General features: G+C 37.9%; 3 protein-coding genes across 6 annotated transcripts; 1 reads left to right on the forward strand and 2 right to left on the reverse strand.

Annotated features, from left to right (window-relative positions):
* Positions 1-10,755: 10,755 nt before the first annotated feature.
* Positions 10,756-17,159, reverse strand: LOC130693055 (echinoderm microtubule-associated protein-like 2). Of its 3 annotated transcripts, XM_059494610.1 has the most exons (22): positions 16,765-17,159; positions 15,340-15,429; positions 15,218-15,273; positions 14,881-15,138; positions 14,648-14,807; positions 14,502-14,570; positions 14,299-14,355; positions 14,127-14,225; positions 13,836-13,945; positions 13,724-13,763; positions 13,555-13,627; positions 13,373-13,474; positions 13,205-13,309; positions 12,909-13,103; positions 12,792-12,837; positions 12,433-12,593; positions 12,169-12,285; positions 11,804-12,082; positions 11,624-11,740; positions 11,447-11,534; positions 11,124-11,350; positions 10,756-11,045 (listed from the first exon to the last, which is right to left on the reverse strand). In XM_059494610.1, exons 2-22 carry the CDS (start codon positions 15,426-15,428, stop codon positions 10,917-10,919), a joined length of 2,577 nt encoding a protein of 858 aa, XP_059350593.1. In that variant the 5' UTR covers position 15,429; positions 16,765-17,159; the 3' UTR covers positions 10,756-10,916. The 3 variants fall into 3 exon arrangements, with proteins under 3 accessions (XP_059350593.1, XP_059350594.1, XP_059350595.1); XM_059494611.1 differs by lacking the exon at positions 14,502-14,570; XM_059494612.1 differs by lacking the exons at positions 15,218-15,273; positions 15,340-15,429; positions 16,765-17,159 and having other exon boundaries at positions 14,648-14,802; positions 14,881-15,022.
* A 1,034-nt stretch (positions 17,160-18,193) lies between these two features.
* Positions 18,194-21,135, forward strand: LOC130693058 (ATP-dependent RNA helicase SUV3 homolog, mitochondrial-like). 2 transcript variants are annotated; one of them, XM_057516180.2, is made up of 7 exons: positions 18,194-18,666; positions 18,733-18,955; positions 19,015-19,300; positions 19,369-20,329; positions 20,392-20,513; positions 20,583-20,772; positions 20,841-21,135. In XM_057516180.2, the coding sequence occupies exons 1-7, from the start codon at positions 18,405-18,407 to the stop codon at positions 21,089-21,091; spliced, it is 2,295 nt and encodes a 764-aa protein (XP_057372163.1). In that variant the 5' UTR covers positions 18,194-18,404; the 3' UTR covers positions 21,092-21,135. The 2 variants fall into 2 exon arrangements, with proteins under 2 accessions (XP_057372163.1, XP_057372164.1); XM_057516181.2 differs by having other exon boundaries at positions 18,509-18,670.
* Positions 21,136-21,350: 215 nt separating this feature from the next.
* LOC130693066 (large ribosomal subunit protein eL19-like) lies at positions 21,351-22,637 on the reverse strand. Its single transcript, XM_057516190.2, has 4 exons — positions 22,503-22,637; positions 22,053-22,159; positions 21,710-21,982; positions 21,351-21,651 (listed from the first exon to the last, which is right to left on the reverse strand). Exons 1-4 carry the CDS (start codon positions 22,505-22,507, stop codon positions 21,446-21,448), a joined length of 591 nt encoding a protein of 196 aa, XP_057372173.1. The 5' UTR covers positions 22,508-22,637; the 3' UTR covers positions 21,351-21,445.
* Positions 22,638-23,167: the final 530 nt, after the last annotated feature.

Raw genomic sequence — 23,167 nt, forward strand, 5'->3', positions numbered from 1 at the left:
GGAGGGAAGATTTGCTTCTTCAACGTCATAAAGCGCATTAGCGCGGATTCGGAGTAAACATCGGTTTGGCACTACATTCTGGTATTCGTTTTTAATGGCCTCGTTATTTAAAGATAGAAAACTTACGATTTCCACCGCCAGGTGAATTCACGGTTGGTTGTGTTTCGTTCCTACACCACCAGGTGAATCGTACAGTTGGCTGTGTCAAAGGTTGGTTGAGTTGTTGCGTATTGTACATTGTTTCGCTTTCTCTTTAAACGGTTTGGTTTTATTTTATAATAATTTCTCTGATGTTGCTTGACAATTAACCCTTCGGTTGTCGTAGAAGCCAATTAGGAAACAGTTGGTGAAAAAGTAAGTGCTGGAGTTGAAATGGAATCACATGACTGAATTTCCTTCTTCCCTCGGCTCGCGCCTTTCAGCTGATTCATTATTCTTTTCTCTCACGACGGCGCCAAAGGGTTTCAACAATCTGTCTTGCGTTTTATTTCGTGAAGTGGTTGTGGGTTTCTGATGGAGCATCAATAGTCGTGCAGGTATTTGGGTGTTATCCTAGTTTCACATAATCCAAAATATCTCCTTTTAAAACTATTAGTTTTACCTCTTTCTCTGTTTTGCTTAACTTCATCTGACTGCGCATGAGACTGAAAATGACGTAAGGAAATTCTGCTCTAGTGCAAAGCTGTGTATTTGTAGACAGAGAAGCTGGCATGGTAATTATGCTTTTAGCTGTTTAACCTATCTTAAGCTGGAGGGCTTGCTGCACCTTTTACATGTAAAGGTGGCTTTAATTGGTCCTCTGAATAAGCGTTGTCTTAAAAAATTGCTGGCTACAAATAGCTTGCCTTTCACCTAGCTTGTAGCACAGTGTGTAAGTGTTAAAAATGCAAAATAATATTTAAAAGTATATAAGATAACAAATATATAAGAGTGTTTCACACTGAGCAAAAAACCAATTTCAATAACATTTTTTAATAGTTTTTTTTACACATTTCAAATAAGTTGTACAAATATTATTTTTTATCACAGATTTTCAGAGATTTAAGACATTTCAAAATCGGTCATCATCCAATCAATATTAGAATTGCAGTTTGTAGTAAAAATCAAATTTAGCATTGTATTACAAACTCGTTTTCAAGACCAGTCTTGCCAACTAGAAATATGTTTTGTAATCTCAGGAATCATAATTTTTAGTAAGAAATTATTACTTTTATTGTTTGTCATTATTTTCTTTATTTTGATAGGAGCAAAAGAAAACCCTGGAAAAATGGATCTGATTAACGCCAAAAATTCCAGAGAAAGAATAATGAACTTAAATGTCATTACTCACGTTGCCAATGGTACATCATCTCCGATTTTTAGCATAAACGATGTGGCAGTCGTTGTTAGCTATGGAGTAATTATTTAGATGTTAAAGTGGCTCATTTTGGGGGACTTTGGGCAATTTTAGAAGTACAGTTCCGACTAAGCCATTAGATGGTAATCTTATGTATGTAGTTCATAACAAAGGTTCAGTAATTAATTAAGTAATGGAAAAATCCAAACTTTTCTATAAATCGGTACATTGCTTTTTAATGCAGGAATAGACCTAAACACAGCATAAGTGTTAGCAGTACAACTACTGTTGGCCAAAATTGATTTGGTTTGATGAGATTCCATTCTCGAGGATCTGCTACATGTGTAAGCATAGTCTTCATTAATAATTTAGATTTTGGTTCTTAACAAAAAAAAGCAATTTTAATGAAATTTAAAATTTCTCTTTCTTCAGCAAATTTCAGTGCGGCAGATAAGACAAACTGCTCAGTTTGATGCAGGCTTTTAAACATTCTATTTGACACTTATTACCGTATTAATTTGATATGTGAAGCATTTAGTCGCGAAGAGTTGTAGTTACATTTTTTTATCATATTAAATGAATCAGTACTCTGTATATATAAATACTGTGTGTTAGGTACGGACATTTTTATATGTTTTTTTTTCTTCTCAGGAGCTGCTCGTCAAATTTTTCTACTGGGACCGTTTGCCAAAACGTGGATTAACTTGGCAATTGGCCGCACGAGTCACAACCACCAAGGTTTTGGAATCAAGGATTAAAAGACAACCTCTTCGTACGTGAGTATATGACATTCAACCTGGATTCAACCGTTGGCCAATTGATCTTTGATTGATCAGGTGACTGGTCTTGGCTACGTGGTTCTTAAGTCACATAGGTGGAATGCAGAAAGACATAATTGTAAATCTTTGATATTTGAAACGTCCTAAGGTATGTTTTCATTCGCAATTGATCAAAGAATTTTCTTCGCATGTGCAGTTAACAGACCACAACAAAATTCGCAGTCATGAAGCCTAACCAAGGAAACTCCCGAAAGGTCTGCAAACACGCAACAGAGTAAGACGAGGCTTTGGATGTATTAATGTGCCGTTCGTCATTGATGTTTATGGAATAATCGGTATCGTGATGTCTTTGCTGCTGCTATTTCTGGTATTTTTGCGGTTATCATGTGTATAATGAGGTCTGTACTAGCATACTGCTGCGGTGACAAAATGTGATCATGCTCAATGCGTTATGTAAATTCTGAACAAACAGCAGAAGTTTCCGTTACGCCGCCGGGAATCTCCAACGAATGCGATATGTGCAGGTCCGGAAAAACTGGAAACGGTAATTTTCGAAATTGGATTGAACGTCTCTACCATCACGGACATCCCAGCTATCAATCAGGACATTCCCGAGGTGGTATAAGCTTGTGGGGAATGTTTTTACTCTTGTTGCAGAGGCGTGCAATCACACTTTGATTGTAAATAAGTTGTTTGCTTTGCCGTCAGATTCGCCGTCTGTATCCAAAGAGTTGCTTCGTGTGCTTAACCGCTTTCTTATTCTTTTCTCCTAGCGTTGATATTATTTTTGAATGTCAATGTTAGAAAGCCCGAAAAATGATGCCGTGTGCATGAATTGCCCTGGAGACGGTGAGTGTGAGTTGCATGAATTGCTCTTTATATGCCACTGTTTGAGTACGTAAATTGTTCGAAAGACAGTGATGCTTAAGTTAGGCGAATAATTCGTTAAATGTTGTAATTCTGCAATTCCTCGGTGTGTCGCAGAAATTCCTCGGTAGGCGTTGCTTAAGTTCTACGGTTCCTCGGAAGGTGGCGCTGCTTAAGTTCTACAGTTCTTCGGAAGGTGGCGCTGCATAAATTCAACGTTAATTGCACGAGTGATGGGAAGGTGGTGTTCATAAATAATTGCCAGAGATGTCATGGTGATTTAAACCAACATTCGGCAATTTAAACAGCCCATCGAATATTGCTTGAACTTGTTGCATAAGTTAGGTTTCTACAAGCGATCTAGTATGAAATCATTTTGAAAGTTTGGTAGCGTGAATATACACTGAAAGGAATATGGCTATAATCTCATAAGCAGGTTAGGCACTGCAATTTATTTGTGTTTTCTAATTCTTGGAAGTAAAAGGCAGGTACATATATCAGAATACCGATGTGATTCATTATTAATACGGCTCAGTTAAACTTACGTGATAGATGCCGTAAGTAGACATGACGTGCATGGAACGGCGATTTTTCGGCAGAAATGATGATGAACAATTGACAATCTAAGCAGGAATCTTTACATTAAATTACAATATGAGCTAACAGATCAAACTGTAGTACCTCAATAAGGCGACGGTATTAAAGTCTATGCGTGTTGATCGGCTATGGGAAAAGGTGGAGATACGGTCAAAACAGGATCCAACGACGACGAATAAACCATTGTTACATACCACGAAAAGAAGGTAGATAACTTACCGTTAATTTTCACATGAAATATCTTCTAACTATGGCAATCCGTTTTACATAAAAAAAAAAAAATTTCGCCAAAAAAAAAAAAAAATCACACTTTTTTCTTTTTTTCCGTTACGTAGCCATCTACCGCTCAGACTCGTTATTACTGGCGTAGGCAATTTCAGTCCATTGGATGCCATTCGCAGTTAGTTCAGTAGCGTGGATGGAGAATAACGCGTGGCTGGAGGAACAATTGAAAAATGGATAAGATAATACAACAAAAAAATGGTAAGTATAAACATTATTATATTGGTTTTCAATTATTAATTATTGTTTATTAGATCAAATTATGAAGCTGTAGGCCCAGTTATTGGAACAACACAAAATATTAGATAACAACAAAGCTAAGGATGGTAGGCCTAATACGTAATGATTCTATTTATTTGCTTTTATTCATTTGTGTTTTGTAGCTCAAATTTTGAGTCTACAAGCTCAGCTAGGGGAAAAGAACAAATTGGAACGGAACAGTTTCCAAACAGTGAAAGAGGTTTTTCCAAACTCATCCCTAACTGAACATGAGGATGAATTGGCATTAGGCAAACACAGTCAGGTACCTAAACTTTTCAAATAAGAATTCAAAATAAGTATAGAATTTTAACAAACAATTATTTATTGTTTAGTTATTCAGTCTACCACCTGACAGTGTGTTAAATTTAAATTCTGTTAGTGCTGCACTAAAAGAATTGTTAGTAATAAGTCCATGCAGCGAAGGAAGTGAACAATTGTGGGACCGTATTTGGGCTGAAAATGGGTGTGGTACAGAAACCCAGAAATAGCATGAGTTCAACATAAAACATGAATTAGGTACTTTTCGGTTTTTTGTCTATCGAAAAAGTATTTTTAATGCTATTATTTTGCATTCACAGAATTTTAGTGGGGGATCAAGTCAAGTCTGGAAGTGTTACAGGATGGAAGAGTGAGCCTACAGTTGAAAAACACTGAAAGTGCATTACCATTAAGGTATGAGGTAAAGTAATAGAGTATGCAAATTGTCTAATGAGAAGTACCATCTTGTGTGAATGAATCCTGTGTAACAGCAATCCTTTATAGTTCTGTCACAGCCTGAAGCCTCAAATAATTCTGCTTCTCTTGCTAAAGAACAACTTGTCCTTTACGTTCAGAATGTTGGTGAAGCTGGGTACTTAAATGGCCCTCAAGATGTTTCATTTCGTTGGCATTGCAGCGATGAACATCATACATGGACTTTTTAGGTATGAAAGGAATTTTCTTGAAAATTTTTTGAATTTATGACAAAGCATTTCTCCTGCTTTTTGCCAACCATGTCGAATCTATAAAAAAAATTTCATCCAATAGGAAAGGATTTTCATGTACTGGGAACACAACTATCAACAATGCAACATTCTAGGGGTGCTATTTTATCATTCAAGAGACTTATACAATGATTTTCATCTGCAATTTGTATGGCCTTTCCCAAGCTTCTGCCAGAAGTTGAATCTATAAGTCATGTAAGTCACATGAGCAACAATTGAGATGCTTAATGGTGTTGTTTTTCTTTTCTCAGCATAGGTTAATAGTAACATTGGATCTGAAAAGATTCTTGGTTGGGGCAAGACACTGAATAAATTGTAATGATTGAATGGATGACATGACATTTCAATACTTAATTTGGATTCCCGAGACGGTATCTTATATTTAAAAAATTGAAGTGCATATCTGGGCTCCCTTCTTTTCTGAAGCCCCGTTTCCCCTTGACTTATAATAAGCCCGTAGGGGGTCATGCCCCTACTGTACGGTATATATAAAAACAACATATACCGAGGTTTGGAGGGCTCTGGCCGGAAAGGGGACGTGGGGTGCCGCTTCGTCCGATGATGTGTTCACGGAGGGCGACGTGGCCGTCCACAAATCTGAACTAAAGGTTAATCGCTCCTGTAAAAATGTTCCAAATCTTCAGCTCTTCTTCCGGCTTCTCTTAGCCAATCACCGGGTAATCTCCCCGGTGGGTCAACAAGGCAGTGTCTCCCCCTGCCTGGGTTGACGGCAACTTTTGAAAGGGCTATTGTGCCTTTTTAAAGTTGCAAAAATAATTGTGATATGCAGAGAATTGTCAATAAAATTTTTTTATAAAATATTTTTTCTAAAATTTGTTTCATTCATTGTCTGTGTTCGCTGTGTTCATTCATTACATTTATCAACTTTGTTTTTTTTTCAATTTTATGTCTTGTTATCTCATTTTTATCACCTTTTTTTATTTAGTTGCTCATTCACGTTTATTATTTATACTTTGTTGGTAAGCATTGGGACACGTTCAATGGTAGGCATTGTTTCCACTGGTTTATCGTTCATCTGTAATCATTCAATTATTATCCAGGAATCGAACACTGAATGTTCGGCATACCGCGCCGATGCTATACCAATGAGCCATGAATCATATGAATGTTATGTTAGCTTTTTCTAGTCACTTGCGGACTTGCATTTACACTTTGAATAAAACTGAAATGCAATACTGCAATACTCTTTTCTACATTTAGATAGAGATCTTAATACATCCACTAAGGATTGAACCAAGGGTAACAGTTACCGCAGCTAAATGCTCTACCACAAAGCTATGGATCTCATGAAGGCAATAGAAAGATAAACATTTAGTTGTGAAAGACTGCATTAACATCCTAGACGATAATATATGATATGCGATAATAAAAAATTAATATATATCTCGTGGCTCAATGTTAGAGCATCGGCGTTGCACGCTGAATGTCTGGGGATCGATTCCCATACCAGTAAAACAATATACAAATACAAAATTACTTCAGAAAATATCCAGGTATTACACGTTGTTCCTTGTCTAAGTTCAAGAATTCAAAAAGTGTAATAAATAATAATTGAATACTTACAGATAAACGATACAACGGTGATAAAAACAATAAAGATGAATTGAGCAAGCTAAATAAAAAAAATAGATAAATGTAATATGTGAACAAAGCGAACACAGATAGTGAAAGAAACAAATTTTGCAAAAAACATTTTATAAAAAAAAAATTATTGACAATTCTTTGCACATTACAATTATTTTTGCAACTTTAAAAAGGCACAATAGCCCTTTCAAAAGTTGCCGTCAACCCAGGCAGGGGGAGACACTGCCTTGTTGACCCACCGGGGAGATTACCCGGTGATTGGCTAAGAGAAGCCGGAAGAAGAGCCGAAGATTTGGAACATTTTTACTGGAGCGATTAACCTTTAGTTCGGATTTGTGGGCAACCACGTCACCCTCCGTGAACACATCATCGGACGAAGCGGCACCCCCACGTCCCCTTTCCGGCCAGAGCCCTCCAAACCTCGGTATATGTTATTTTTATATATACCGTACAGTAGGGGCATGACCCCCTACGGGCTTATTAAGAGTCAAGGGGAAACGGGGCTACGGAAAGGAAGGGAGCCCAGATATGCACTTCATTTTTTTAAATATAAGATACCGTCTGGGGAATCCAAATTAAGTATTGAAATGTCATGTCATCCATTCAATCATTACAATTTATTCAGTGTCTTGCCCCAACCAAGAATCTTTTCAGATCCAATGTTACTATTAACCTATGCTGAGAAAAGAAAAACAACACCATTAAACATCTCAATTGTTGCTCATGTGAACTTACATGACTTATAGATTCAACTTCTGGCAGAAGCTTGGGAAAGGACATACAAATTGCAGATGAAAATCATTGTATAAGGCTCTGGAATGATAAAATAGCACCCCTAGAATGTTGCATTGTTGATAGTTGTGTTCCCAGTATGCTGAAAATCCTTTCCAATTGGATAAAATTTTTTTTTAGATTAGAAATGGTTGGCAAATAGCAGGAGAAATTCTTTGTCATAAATTCAAAAAATTTTGAAGAAAATCCTTTCATACCTAAAGAGTCCATGTATGATGTTCATCTCTGCAATGCCAACAAAATGAAACATCTTTAGGGCCATTTAAGTACCCAGCTTCACCAACACTCTGAACGTAAAGGACAAGGTGTTCTTTAGCAAGAGAAGCAGAATTATTTGAGGCTTCTAGCTGTGACAGAACTATAAAGGATTGCTGTTATACAGGATTCATTCACACAAGATGGTACTTCTCATTAGACAATGTGCATACTCTATTACTTTACCTCACACCTTAACGGCAACGCACTTTCAGTGTTTTTCAACTGTAGGCTCACTCTTCCATCCTGTAACACTTCCAGACTTGACTTGATCCCCCACTAAAATTCTGTGAATGCAAAATAATAGCATTAAAAATACTTTTTCGATAGACAAAAAACCGAAAAGTACCTAATCCATGTTTTATGTTGAACTTGTGCCATTTCTGGGTTTCTGTACCACACCCATTTTCAGCCCAAATACGGTCCCACAATTGTTCAGTTCCTTCACTGCATGAGCTTATTACTAACGATTCTTTTAGTGCAGCACTAACAGTATTTAAATTTAACACACTGTCAGTTGTTTGACTGATTAATTAAAGAATACAGTATTGTTTGTTTTAATTCTATACTTATTTTGAATTCTTATTTGAAAAGATTAGGTACCTGGCTGTGTTCGCCTAATGCCAACTCATCCTCACGTTCAGTTAGAGATGAGTTTTGAAAAACCTCCTTCACTGTTTGGAAAGTGTCCCATTCTAATTTGTTTATTTTCCAGTAACTGAGCATGTAGACTCAAAATTTGAGCTACAAAACACAAATGAATAAAAGCAAATAAATAGAATCATTACATATTAGGCCTTACCATCCTTAGCTTTGCTGTTATCTAATATTTTGTGTTGTTCCAATAATTGGGCCTGCAGCTTCATCATTTGATCTAATAAACAATAATTAATAATTGAAAACCAATATAATAATGTTTATACTTACCATTTTTTTGTTTTATTATCTTATCCATTTTTCAATTGATCCTCCAGCCAGACTTGCCGTCCGATTATTTCTTGAGCGATTATCGGTAGCCGTCGATAATCGCAAAAAAATGATCGGCAATCATTCGTCTGTTGAAAAAATTTGATCGGCGATTAAATTTTTTAGCGATTTTTTTTTATTTTTGACCGCCATCTTTACACACAAAAAAATAAAATATGCCATTGTTTAAATTGAAAAAAACTTTAAACAAGTGAAAATTTTAAAAAAAGCGTCTGCTACAAAAATGACAAAGATTGAGTGTTTTCATAATATTCTCAATCTAAAGTCGTTATTGTTCATAGATGTCGCTAAATAATCGAAAAATAATCGCGATTAAAAATTAATTTTTTTCCACTTTAATCGCCGATTTCGATTATTTTAAAATAATTTGATCGCCGATTAAAATTTTAATCGAAATCGCAATCGCGATTAATTTTCAATCGCGATTACGGCAGGTCTGCCTCCAGCCACGCGTTGTTCTCCAGCCACGCTACTCAATTAACTGCTAATGGGATACAATTAACTGAAATTGCTTACATGCCTGTAATAACGAAACCGACTGATAGATGGCTACGGGTAGAAAAAAGAGAAAAAAGTACGATTTTTTTTTTCCGCCATTTTTTTTTTTTTATGTAAAACGGATTGCCATAATTAATATTGGCCTTTTTTTTTTACTGCTACCGCCATCTAACGGTCACGTTTCTAGTTAATTCTCTACATAAACTGACCGAAAAATATTTTAAGGCCGACTATATAAGCCCGACTTTCTGTTTTTTACGGTTAATTCAAAAACTAAAAGCCTAATATAAAAATATACCACATTTTCGTGATCAGCGATCAATTTTGAATCGGAATAATGTAATTTTAATGAAATCTAAGATTTGACGAAAATTGAAAAAGCGAGAAGGCTATATAGCCTTCTTACTTTTTCACTTTTGGCCAAATTTTAAATTTGGCTTAAAATACATGATTTCGATGCAGAATTGAATGGGAAACACGGAAATCTAGTTTATTTTTCAATGGGCCTTATAGTTTTTCAAATAAACGAAGAAAACTACCGTGGGAATTTTCCCACGGCTTTCTCACTCTTGTCGAAATCCGAAAAAAATTAGTTTCATGGAATTGGATGAACTCGCCAGAATAATCAGCGTTCAACGCTGATTCAGAAATATCGCATTAGTTTTTCCGTTAGTGGTGTAGTTTCTGAATAAAATGCAATCAAAGTTATTTTAGTTTGTTTACCGTCGCCAGCGCCATCTGTTAAGCGAAATATCATGAAACAGATTTCTTTGTTGGAAGGTTCTCATTAACTTCAACTATATACCTGCATATAGATCACCTCAAATAAAATGGAGCAGTTTGTTTTGTGAAAAGGAACTCGTTGACGGATTGTGGAATGAGAAATATTTGGACCATTACAACAATTCCTCAAAAACAGATCAAGCAATCATTGGATTGGTGGCAAACTGTAACAGAACGCGAATGGTCGGCGATATTAGACCAGCTTGGAAGATATGCCCCATCCCTGCTCGGCGAGATAATTCAAAGCACTGCTGATAACGGGCCTAAACTGACTCAAATTCTTCTGGAACGGTACGGAGTCATTAAAGAGCTATCATTACCATTGCACTGGGCAGCTTTGAATGAGGGTGACCGAGCTGCTGAAATAGTGCAAGTTCTTTTGAAACACGGAGTAAATCCAAACGCTGTGAACACGGTGGGATTGTGTCCTATTCATTACGCAGCTGGCAATGAATATCCTTCGTCCCCAATGATAACCAAGGTTCTTCTAGAACACGGAGCAAATCAATACGACGGATCGACCCTTGATGGTTTCATGCCAGTTCTTTTAGCTGCCTCTAATCAAGGAGATTATTCCAGTGAAATTCTGAAACACACGCTCGACCGCTGGAGCACTCCTAATGCGAATGAACTAGCAGAAGCTCTCAAATTAGCAGTGCTCAACAGTGGCGACTCCGCTTCGGCATTAGTGGATTTGTTGCTGGAAAGAAAAGGCAACGGAATGATACACGATAATGATGAAATACAGCTACAAAATTAGTGCATTGGATATTATTTCTTTCAAGAATAAAAGATCTGTAAATTAACGTTAAAAATATAGCACAACAAACGTGGCAAGGCAATAAACTTCCCATTTCACCTTCACGTTCAAATTTCATACCCAGGATGACCCTACGAACTTTCTACAGTCCATTGAATTATTGATGAATCTCGGCCTCCAGCCGACAAAACTCGTGTATCATCTGATAAGAAACAAACGCACGAAATGTTGCTGTGTCCTTGGTAGGAATGGCAAGGCGACTGTTAATTTAAAAAAAAGAAAGCAACGTTGTCAATGTCATAATAAAAGGTGGAGAAAAGATAAAAACTGGGTTATACTTTGGGTTGAGATGAAGGATACGTGAATAACTTAAGGCGACCTCCATCATCTCCTGAGACTAAAAGTTTCCTGGAATGAGATGCGCAACATGAATTGACGTCAGTTCCCTCATTTCCTTCGGATAAAACTCCGAAAGAGGTGGGGCCAATTGGACACGTAACTGAGCCCCACTCCATATCTCGCATACTGGACGGTTGCGTTATTTGACGGCAAACTCCTGTATTCCCTAGAAAATGATTGTCGATGAGATAAAATTAGTGATTAGGCCTGCAATAATAGTCATCATATGAAGCCTCATGTCTCGCTTTCTATTTTTACTTACAATATAGTAATTCACAATCTCCAGAATTTGTTTGAAGATGTAAATTATCGCAGGCCCAATCCATTTGGCTGACAAATCCCGTGTGGCCCTGTCACAGCAATTTTAAAATATTTATTATCCACTGGTGTATGAAAGGCAGCAGGGAAAGAAACTACGAAGTATTAAATCATGGATTACCACGCATTTTCCCACTCTATAATATTTTCGATATTTATCCAAGACTTGGTAGATGTAGATTGATGCATCTTTGGATCCTATGGCCAACATCTTGCCATTTGGCGAAAATTTCGCTACCTAAATGGACACAACATGCATTACGATTAACAAAATTTAAAAAAGTAACATCAAATTAGTTACCTGAATTGGCTCAGTGCCATCCATATGCGTTGCATAGATATCTCGGGTCTGTGAATCCATGACAAACCATTTTCCAGAAGTGCTGGCAATAACAAGGACTTGGCCTTCAGGCGAAAAACAGGCTGACTGTATCGGGTCTCCGATATCTTTGCCCCAAATTATGGTACGACTCATGGTGTCCCACAGCTGAAGTCGTCCATCGTAGCCATAAGACAAAAACTGTGACTGTGAGGGATGAACGCACAAGCCCGTTGATTCCTCCGTATGACCAACCATTAACTGTAAATAGCAGCGGGTAATATTTTATTAATAAGGGCTCTCCTCATGTCAAACATTATTCGCGATTCTATCAGGTGATACCGTACAGGTGTAAATGGTATGTCAAAGCTGCCTCTCAATATGCAGTTCCGCGTCGTGCCGACTAAGATGTGCGATCCTTTTCCTTGAACGGCAACGCGCACATTTCCATACTTCTCCGGAATCTAAATTTTATTTCGTAAAAAGTAGGGAAAAATAAAACGAATAAGAAATCGCTGAAATTTCGAATATTCGGACGAAAGGTAATGAGAAGCCTAGACGGGAAGGGTAAGATAGGTCAAAAAAAAAGAAAAAAAGATTGCGGGTATTACTTCTGTAATGTATCCCGTCCTTCGATACGATGGCAAATCCCAGAGAACTAGTTGACCGTCTTTACCGCCTCCGGAGACAAGCCGCCCGTCTTTTAGGGTAAGCAAGCAGAAAACGGGTCCTTCGTGCGCGTTACGAATGGTTTTCTGAACCACATTTGATCCTAAATGAAGGAAAACGTTATCGTTTAGAAAGAATTATTAATAGATAGATAAGAATATTAATTGTCACACAATAAAGAGAACACAAAGGCATGAACGCATATGTAAAAATATTTTCCCTTTACTCTATTAAAGCAAGGGCGAAAAGGAAGCGAACTAAGTAGGAAATAATTTTGTTTTTGTATGTGTGTTTATATTACCTTTTAACCAAATTATGAGAGATCCATTGGAATCGCCGGTAATGCACTAGAGTGAAAAAACAAGAAATTCGAAATAAAACAATGGATATTCTAAAAATAGATAATTTTAGTACGTACGTCTCCGTTATCAGCGAATGCCAGGCAGGTAATATATTTTGGCTTATCACGTGATTCGAAGACGCCTAGCTTGCGGCCTAATGTACCATTTTCGAGGGACCAGAAACACACGTGTCCTTTTCCACTAGTAACAAAGGCGAAACGTTCTCTCGGAACGGGATTCCATTCAACTGCCACTACCAAATCCGAAGAGCACTACACGCATGATGACGACGTAAGTTACAAAAAAAGAAGATATCAGCAATGAATGGGCATATGACAATGGCCGAAATTATTTCAACTAGTATGAACAATACCCTTGTTTCCGCAATCCTTTGCCCTCTTTCCCCCTTTTGCCACTCCCACAAGGATAACGTTTGGTCTGGCGACTCATCTATAATCAGTAACATGCTGCCACCATCCTATAAAAGTAAAATCATTTAATACATGTATTAACTTTGAATACGAAATCGTAGAATATATACCGCTTTTGAAAATGCAACGCATGAAACAGCTTTGCTAAAGTCTCCTTGCCCAAGGACAAAAAGGGTTTGAAGGCTGACTGAATTCCATATCCGAACATGGGGCTAAAACAACCCGAACATGAAATGGTTCTAGGATAATGAATTTCCAAAAAAGGTAATTTGACGATGACGTGGAGACCTACCGTGCCTTCGTAAGGATCACGACCAGCTGTTTGGCCGGACGCAATCAATAACTTGTTGGGATGAACAGCTAAGCTGAATCATAGGGAGAGAAAATATTGACAAAAAAGGGCCGAAGCGAAAGTTACAGATTTTCTTATGAGATTAAAAAAATATAGGTGAAGGTAATACCATTTCACGTCGCCAGTATGGCCAAGATAAAATCGCTGTCCTAGAAATTGAACAGCAGTTAACACATAATGTAAACAAAAATTCACTGTAACATTGCTGTAAAATTCAGTACCGTGCTCTTCGGCGTCGAAAAGTACGACAATAGCCGCAATGCAGTAGACCAGTTCGCCGGTTGGAATAAGATACAAATTTGATCGGCAGTCCTTTCCGCGATATCCATAACTTCAAAACGATCAGAGTCAAGGCGAATAAAATGTGCTTGTTTTCTTAAACTTCAAATAATAACACTCTTATCGGATCGCGTGATTACGGTATAACAAGAAAGATATTGTTATGTAAATAATGGTTTAAGTTTAAAGGCTAATTATTCAGTAGGAATTATGTTTTCGTTTAAAAAGGATACACCCATTCCATTTTTAGTTTTGCATCCGGGAGTGGCAAAGTCTTCGACGACGAATATGTTTCCCGTTGTGCGCTGGGAATGTAAAGATTGATGTTGCGACCTACGTATAGCAATAAGCAAATAAGTTATCGCAAAAGTTGAAGTCTATAAAACGGATGGTGTGCAATAATTTCCTTTAAAGGGAAACTTGACGAAACCTTCGTCACTGCTGTAAACGGCACTGCGCGTCCTACAAACAATTGGAGATAGTGAGTTTTATTTTGATAAACCTTTGATAGGGAAAACATGTTGTCCAAAGTTTTAGTGCTTTAAGTTGTTAGTTAATCTACAAAATTTCGGGTTTCGCGTGAAATTGTAAAATTTGAAGCAACTTACCCATATCTCGTCATGTTTCCAACAGGATTTTTTGCGTTGAGGTTAAGCAACGAATTGGAATCTGATTTTCTATCACAAGGAAAGGGTTCAGACTAGGTTAAAAGAAGCTTGACTACGACAACATAAATGAAGATTTTAAAAATCACCTTGACATGAGACCGTTAGTGGGTACAAAGTCACTGGTTGAACTCCACCGTTTAGCGGTTTGCAAACTATTCGGTGTTGACACAAACGATGTTCGCATAGAAGAATTAGGCGTTCTGGTTCTACCGTGCCCAATATCGGAAATCAAACTGTTGAACTGTACTGATGAACGGAAAACAAACGTAGGGTCTATGTCACGAATGAAGACGCAAAGTTTTTCAGCGGGAGAGTATACCATGTTGTGGCCGTGATGTCGGAGACGGTGACGGTGCAGGCGACGCACTGCTAGAGCTTGGGCATTCGGACACTAGTGACCCATTTGACCGAGACATATTCGAATTCCGGCTGTGTGCGATTGGCGCATTAGCAGAGGATGATTGACGTCGTGACACGTCTCGTGGTATTTGAGATGAGATAGGCGTGTTGCAGTCTGTCAATGAGCTCACGCTTTGAGCCAAACGACGATGAACTGGTTCTTTGGACGGGCTGGGACCTAGAACAGTTAAAAACGAGATTTTGAAGTGAAATGCATCCTGTTTGCAATTAGACATAAATACAGGATGTTTACTAACCTCTCCGAGTTTCAATTGCACCAATTCGACGCAACGCGTCAGCCAAAGTGGAACGACTTGATAAATTAACAAGTTTTTAGACAAGGTGACACAATTTCATAGTAAAATGATTAATAACTTACAGGCACACCATTTCATCATTTTGGTCGTCTAGCCTCTTTTCTAAAGAATTTATACGATCACGGAGATCCTGATCGTTCTCCATCGCCATACTAAGCAAAAGGAAAGAAAAACAAATAATAGAATAAAAACAATTCCAACTGAGATCAAGTTTACAATGAATTCATATTTTTTTTTTTAAGGAAAGGCGGGTCAGAAGTCTCAGAACAGCAGAAACGTGCACACCAATTTGATTTTTGTTACGTAAAACTCAACAGCATGCTAAAAAAAACGAATAAGAAACTCCAACTTTCTCCCTGCTTTCGAGTATGATTTTAATGGAGGAAATCTGTTGTTGCATAAGTACCACCCTACGGTTGCAGGCATACACGTTGATGAATAAGAGGAAAAACTACTTTACAACCAAACAATGTTTAGACGAACACTTCAAGCTTTTTTCCCGCTCAAAAGAATTCGGAATTTACAAGTTTGTTCCTGATAGATCAGATCGGAAAAAATGTCTGTTGGGACTTCCCAACAGCCCTGGTTCGCCCCAATGACTTTGAATTCCATTGGGAAAGAGCCAGCAACCTTCCCACGCTCGCCCTGCCAGCTTCCCAAAGTAAACCAGAGGAGTTTTACGCAGGTTTTCTTCGACGCTTCAATGAACAGCCTCCCCCCAAAAAATTCGCAGTGAATTCTAACTTTATATTAATAGTAACAATCGAGATTCAAAATCCTTTGAGCGTGTTGTATACTGTCAGTACCTCCCTTTTACTTTTCACTTCCTAAACTAAACTGAAATATCCTCATTGCTCTGTTGGCACACCTGTTGCTCCCTTTTATTTAGGTCAACGGTTCGTTGACAATCGCTTGGTGAAGCCAAACGACTAATCGAATGCAACATGTTAGCAATTCAAGCCACAACCTAATGCAAATTTACTATCCATACTTCTAATCATGGTGCAACACTTAGTCTTATAGAAAATCTAGTTTCAAAGCAAAATCACATTTTTAAGAGTTAACTTTATACTTTTAAGACATTGTTTGCCTAATAACAATTGGTAGGCATTCCATGTTTAATTCTCAATAAAATGCGTCTTAAAAAATTAATTAAATCTACAACAGGTATCTGCAAACAGGTGAATACAAGAATGTACTAAAAATGAAAAGAATATATGATGATTCAAGTGTTAGTTATTAGTCTGCTAGAATCATACAGGTTCGTATTCTTTACAGCATCGTCAACAACACAATTTTCCAAAAAAATCGTTCTATAGGATAGAAAACCTGTCTTGCTTTACAATATAGAGAGAGAGGGAGAGAGAAAGAGAGAGAGAAAAGGTGTGCAGTTTAGATATAGCTTTATATGGTAAAGTAGTTAAATGATTGTCAACGAACATAGTGGTGTACTCGCTGTCGCTAACAATCACCGTGAATTGGCTCACCTTAAAAATCAAGCTGTCTGCTCAGTAATCCGTATTCACTGTTTCCAAAAAAGAGGCACAAATATTTCTGAAAAGGGAGACTATGTAGAGCATAACTGCTTCTCAAGACTAATGTACACTCTCTCTTGGATTCCGTCACTCCTCACAGCTCACTGCCGCAGCTACGGCGCACAGACATTGCCCACACTTTGAAGCTTACTAGATATAGATAGCCCGACGGATCCCTATCGCATTTGCCGGTACCGGCAACACCGGATTCAAAGAACTTTTTATTTTCCGATAGTTACACTAGTGGCTCCAATGGCGGCTCTTGCGCGAAACTATTGCCTTCTGGAAACAAGGAACAGGACGATCTTTTTCGTTAAAAAACGATAAGTGAACGGAAAATTTTAAATTCATGCATACACATGTACCAAAAGGCATTACAAATTTCAATTATTCTACTCTTGCTCTGCACGTTAAGATATATTTGATACCTCGAACTTTAAACTATCAGTCCGTTTCCGCTCATTTCTACAGGTGATAAGGTTTTCATCCAATTTTTGTACAAACTGAAGGCGCACTTACTCGTTTTTCAATAAAAATCCCCGCAAGCAGATCAAGGGATTTGAAACTATAACGACTGCTAGCGTATCTGTTATAGTTAAACAATGGAATATTGATCGTCTAGACATTGGGATAATAACTTGAAAAAAATACCGAAAAATACGTAAATGTATCTAAAGTAGTTTTGGACTAAGTACACGTACAAAACTTCGGTTGTTGACAATCAGGAGTGAAAGCTAATGTTCAATAAGATAACCATTGATATAACTACCGATACAACTAAAACCGAGAAGAGGGAAAATTTCAATCTGGCAAAGCTGAAAACCAAACTGATTGTGTAACGTCGTGCGGACCGTGCGGCCTACCAAACAAGATTGTTCGATTCATTCCCTTTTACATGTTCATGCGTAATAGCCACAGAAATTACGCACTTTGCCTACCTCGTACTCCACACTTTACATACCTCCACGTTGTAGTGCTTTTCCTGTTCTCCCCTGATCGATCAGGTCCGCTGTACTGTGATCAGAGCCATGGTTGATCATGAACCAGTTTAGAAAAACCAATATGATTTTGTCACGCCCACCACCATGTGTGGTGGATAGTACTATGATTTATCGCTACTTTATCCTTTCGTTTCATAGGATCATTTTTTGGAAGTTAATAGAGGAAAAAAGAAAATGAAATAAGCCTTGAATCGTGCGACTACTAAAGTGCTCACAACATGGTTTTATAATCCCAAATAAAAATCAACTGAATAAAAAAAGTATAGTCGGTGGTTGATCTAGCTTAGACTGTGTCCCAGCGGTGGTCGTAGAATAAGAGAAACAACGCAGAACCAACAGAAAATCTCAATCAAAGAATTCCCATTACAACTACGAGGAAGTATGGACTGAATGATTAGAAGCGAACCGCAGGGAATTCCCACGTTTACCTACTTTACCCTGCAGCAACTCATTCCACATTTTACTCAAACACTCCCTTCGGAAAATTCAAACATTATTTCTAAGCATGGTTCGAAGCCCGTTTTAGTCGGCTTGTTTACAAACTGAGATTGAAAAGTTGTCTCAGATTCAAATTACCTACATTAAATCACCATGTTTATGAATGGAATCGCAAAGTATTTTGGAAGACGGGTATTTTCCCATACCAATTACCATAGGATTATAAGACAGAAAAAAACGATGCCAACACTTTCACAATTAATAGTCCCGCAGCCTGTAAAATCTGGACCAGACGATTTAAATGTTGGAGCCGAATTAACTGGAAAACTAGATAAAGAAGAAGTGATGAAATGGTTGTCAAAATTTTATCAACGAAGAGAAATTAAAGCTGCTGCAATAGAGAATGGAATTGATAGTGTGTGAACAGGATTTTTCATTATTCTTTTTCCTTGATCAAAACTAACCTAAAAACTATTTTCAGATTATATTTACCATCAAACATATCTCAGCTTTAGGAAGTTCTGTCTTGAAATAGACAAGTTACCAGTTGATTTACATGTCACATTCAGTGATATTATAGCAGGAGCTTGTCATCTAGACAGCTTGCTGCCATACTTTATTCGGCATGCAAAACAAGTGTTTCCTCATCTTGAATGCCTTGATGACTTGAAGAAAATCTCTGACCTTAGGCTTCCGGCAAACTGGTAACTATGAAATTATTTTGTCAAAAAATTAATCGTGACAAGAATGTTTGTTCTATCAGGTACCCAGAAGCAAGGGCATTGACAAGAAAAATTGTATTTCATTCTGGCCCAACCAACAGTGGGAAAACTTATCATGCACTCGAACGTTTTTTTAGCTCAAAATCAGGGGTTTATTGTGGACCTTTGAAATTGCTAGCATCTGAAGTTTTTTATAAAAGCAATCATCGTGGTGTTCCCTGTGATTTAGTTACTGGAGAAGAAAGAAACTTTGCCAACATTAGTAAAACTCCTTCTTCCCATGTGTCATGCACTGTAGAAATGGTCTCAGTGAACACTCCATATGAGGTATGTTTTCAAGTGCTTTGCATAACTATATTTGGGTGTTGAACTTAACTATTGTTTTGGTTCCTAAGGTAGCTGTCATTGATGAAATTCAAATGCTGAAAGACCCTAGTCGAGGTTGGGCATGGACTAGAGCGTTATTAGGCATTGTTGCAGAGGAGGTACATGTTTGCGGTGAAGCTGCGGCGATTGATGTTGTAAAAGAGATTATCTTGAGTGCCAGTGAAGAAGTTGAACTGCGTCGGTACAAACGTCTTACTGAACTAATAATAGAAGAGTCTTCACTTGGAACTCTTGAGAAAATCAGACCCGGTGACTGTCTGGTATGTTTCAACAAACAAGATATATTCTGGGCTACACGACAAATCGAAGCTATGGGAAAAGAATGTGCTGTCATATATGGGAGTTTACCCCCTGGAACGAAATTGGCACAAGCCAAGAAATTTAATGATCCTGATCATTCTTGTAAAGTCTTGGTGGCGACCGATGCAATCGGAATGGGACTAAATTTAAATATTGGCCGCGTCATATTCAATTCCCTGATCAAACCTACAGTTAATGAAAAAGGAGAGAAGGAAATGGATACAATCACCACCTCCCAAGCTTTACAAATTGCGGGAAGAGCTGGTCGTTATGGGACTCAGTTTTCCACTGGTTATGTTACAACAATGAAGAATGAAGACTTACCCACTCTCAAGCGACTGTTATCTCAGCACCCAGAGCCTATCACCCAAGTTGGGTTGCATCCAACAGCTGAGCAAATTGAGCTCTATGCCTATCATTTGCCGCATGCGAACTTATCCAATTTGATAGATATATTTGTGAATCTGTCAACGGTTGACGATTCCCTTTATTTCATTTGCAATATTGATGATTTCAAATTCTTAGCTGACATGATTCAACATGTGCCTCTTCCTCTACGAGCGCGTTATGTGTTTTGCTGTGCACCAATCAATCGAAAAATACCATTCGTTTGCTCCATGTTTTTGAAGTTTGCACGTCAGTATAGCAGAAACGAAGTTCTTTCATTTGGTAAGATAATCTTATACTTGAAACATTATCATAGTTGTATATAACACTTCAACGTTTATCAGATTGGTTGGGTCGACAGATCGGCTTACCGTTTGCTTGTCCGAACACACTGTTAGATTTAGTTCACCTCGAATCGGTCTTCGATGTACTTGATCTTTATCTCTGGTTGAGTTATCGTTTCCAGGTTAGTTTATCGTTTCTAGTTTAAAAATGCAAAATCCTCTTTTTAAAATTTCTTTTTGTTGTTAAATAGGACTTGTTTCCGGACGCCAGTTTCGTTCGTGATATGCAAAAGGAACTTGACTGTTTAATTCAAGCAGGTGTGGCTCAACTTACACGGCTCTTGATCAATTCTGAAACTAAAGTCAGCAGTGGTACTAGCCAAGCAGTCGAGGCAGAAGAAAACCGATCTGCCCTTTTTGCAAAGAAACCCTCATATTCACGTAAAAAATGATGATCCCATTATCTTTTATTATACAACCATGTTGTAATTTTTTACTGAAACTTGTAGATGACCGCAATGCAATGGCCAGAGGTAACCCGCTGTCATCACATGGACGAATAGCCGATCGTTTGCTTTCCGAAGGTCTTTTAACACCTAAAATGTTGGAGGAATTGAAGAAAGAATGGCAGTTCCAGAAAGATTGTGAAAAAGAATCATTTGAGGCATCGGATCGTTTTGTACATAAGTCGAATCCTGTTAAGCACAGCAGGAACGACACGTTGAGTACTAGACGGTTAAGTAGAAAGCGTCGAACGTAGTGATGTTTGTCTGGTCATTTTAGGAATAAATGGTCAAATTGTGATGCGTTTTATTAATGTCAGTGAATATTACCCAAGTTTTAAAAAGTTTTCATCGTTGACGCAACAATGATTGTTGCTCGTGATCGGACAGTCAAATGTTAACAGAACGGAAAACCTCGACACCATTATTAACCGGAATAATTTCCGTAGCATTTTAACACCACATGACGTTTCCAAGTAATACAGTAAATCAGACGTTTCAGTCTAAAACAAAACGTAAAGGAAACCAACTGTATTGTTATCCGACATATTGACGTGCATCCATGTAAACAGAAAATCATATGGCAGATTCAACAATTGAACAGTTCAGTTTCACTTCTTGCCCTCTTCCTCTTTCTGGAAAGCCTGGATCAGCTCTTGCTTCTTAGCAGTGACGCGGTCTTCTCGTCGTTTACGAGCTTCCTTCACCTTCGTTCGTCGAGCTTCAGCTTGATCGCTTAACATCTTACTGCGAGCTTTCTCGGCCTTCTTCTTATGGATGAATTCCATCAATACACGTTTGTTCTTGAAAACGTTACCTAATAGCAAGATAACACATAAAACTAGCTCCAATTTTTGTTCAAAGCAAACACTCACCCTTTGACTTCATGTACAAGTTATGGTACAAATGCCGATCGATTTTCTTGGCTTCCCTGTATCGTTTAAGGAGACGACGCAACACTCGCATACGACGAATCCAGAGGAGCTTTTGGGGCATACGCGCGTTCGCAGTACCTTTCCTCTTACCAAAGCCACAATGTCTTCCTTTGCGGCGTGCTTCGGTGTTCTTACGGACACGTGCTCTCGAATGGACAGCAACTGGTTTCTTGATGATCAAACCATCCTTGATCAATTTACGAATGTTTTGTCCTAAAGATAATCAGTTCATATAATGAAACAATATAATGAAACAAATTAGGCAATTGGTTACTCCACTTACTTGAATTAGCATTTGCTATTTCATTAACTTCGTTGGGGTCAAGCCAAACTTTTCGTTTGCCACATTTCATAACCGAGGCAGAGAGCCTCTTCTGGAGACGTAGGTTGCTGCAACATGAAAGAGAACATGATTAGAACTTTTATCACAACACAACATGATAGACAATGCAAGGAAAGATTCAATAATGCAGTTTGAAAGCTTTTGCAGAATGGATGTCATGGCATCAACCAACGATTAACTACCACTTCCATCAAGAAAACAAAAATGGTACGAGTCCCCTTTTTGACGTACAAAGACTATACGTTAGCTCGTCGATCAATGCCGTTAAGCTCAAAATCCAGTAAAAAAACAAACAAAAATGTTTTCCACAAACACAGTGAGTAAGCATGGTACAAAAATACGATCAAGGGATAGAGAAAAAACTCATGTAATAGCTGTAAACTGCTTTACCTCATGGTGCCGACTCCACTCCTGGCACACCAACAGAAGAAGTGAATGAGAGGACAAAATGGTTGGCATGGGGAAGAAGGCAAAGCGGCAACGTTGCAACTTCCTCCATGATAAATTCACGATTTACTAAATTCTTACTAACATAATTAGGGAGGTGGTAAAGTGCAAAGAATTATACTTAGTTTTTAATGTAAAATATTCTGGAAATTTATTTGAAAACCGAAGATCATTGGCAGTACTAATTTGCAACAACATCGGAGAGAGCGTAGATCAATACAATGTCTGACAGTGTGGAAACAGACGAAAAATACAAAACTGGCTCTGTAGGGATAATTTTAATGTTCATTGAGAACGAATTTTTCGACAACGGAAAATGTTATATCTCCAAGAATGGACAAATGCAAGTAAGGTGTGAACGCAGTAATGGACAGAAATATAACATAAAGTATTCTCTTTTAGCAAAATCTTGCAAGTTAGTGCTGCCATCTTGGCACTAACATTAAACATGCAACATCTGAATTCTGGACTGTTTAGCTAAAACATCTGACAACCTAGACGCTGTTGGTACAAACTTGCCACCATAATTAAATAGTTTCTAATTCGAGGAACGACTAGAATATAGAGGATACCAGGAATGAGCATAATAATGCAGTCAAGAATTTCAG

The sequence above is a fragment of the Daphnia carinata genome, chromosome 3 (assembly GCF_022539665.2).
Source record: "Daphnia carinata strain CSIRO-1 chromosome 3, CSIRO_AGI_Dcar_HiC_V3, whole genome shotgun sequence".
Taxonomy (NCBI): domain Eukaryota; kingdom Metazoa; phylum Arthropoda; class Branchiopoda; order Diplostraca; family Daphniidae; genus Daphnia; species Daphnia carinata.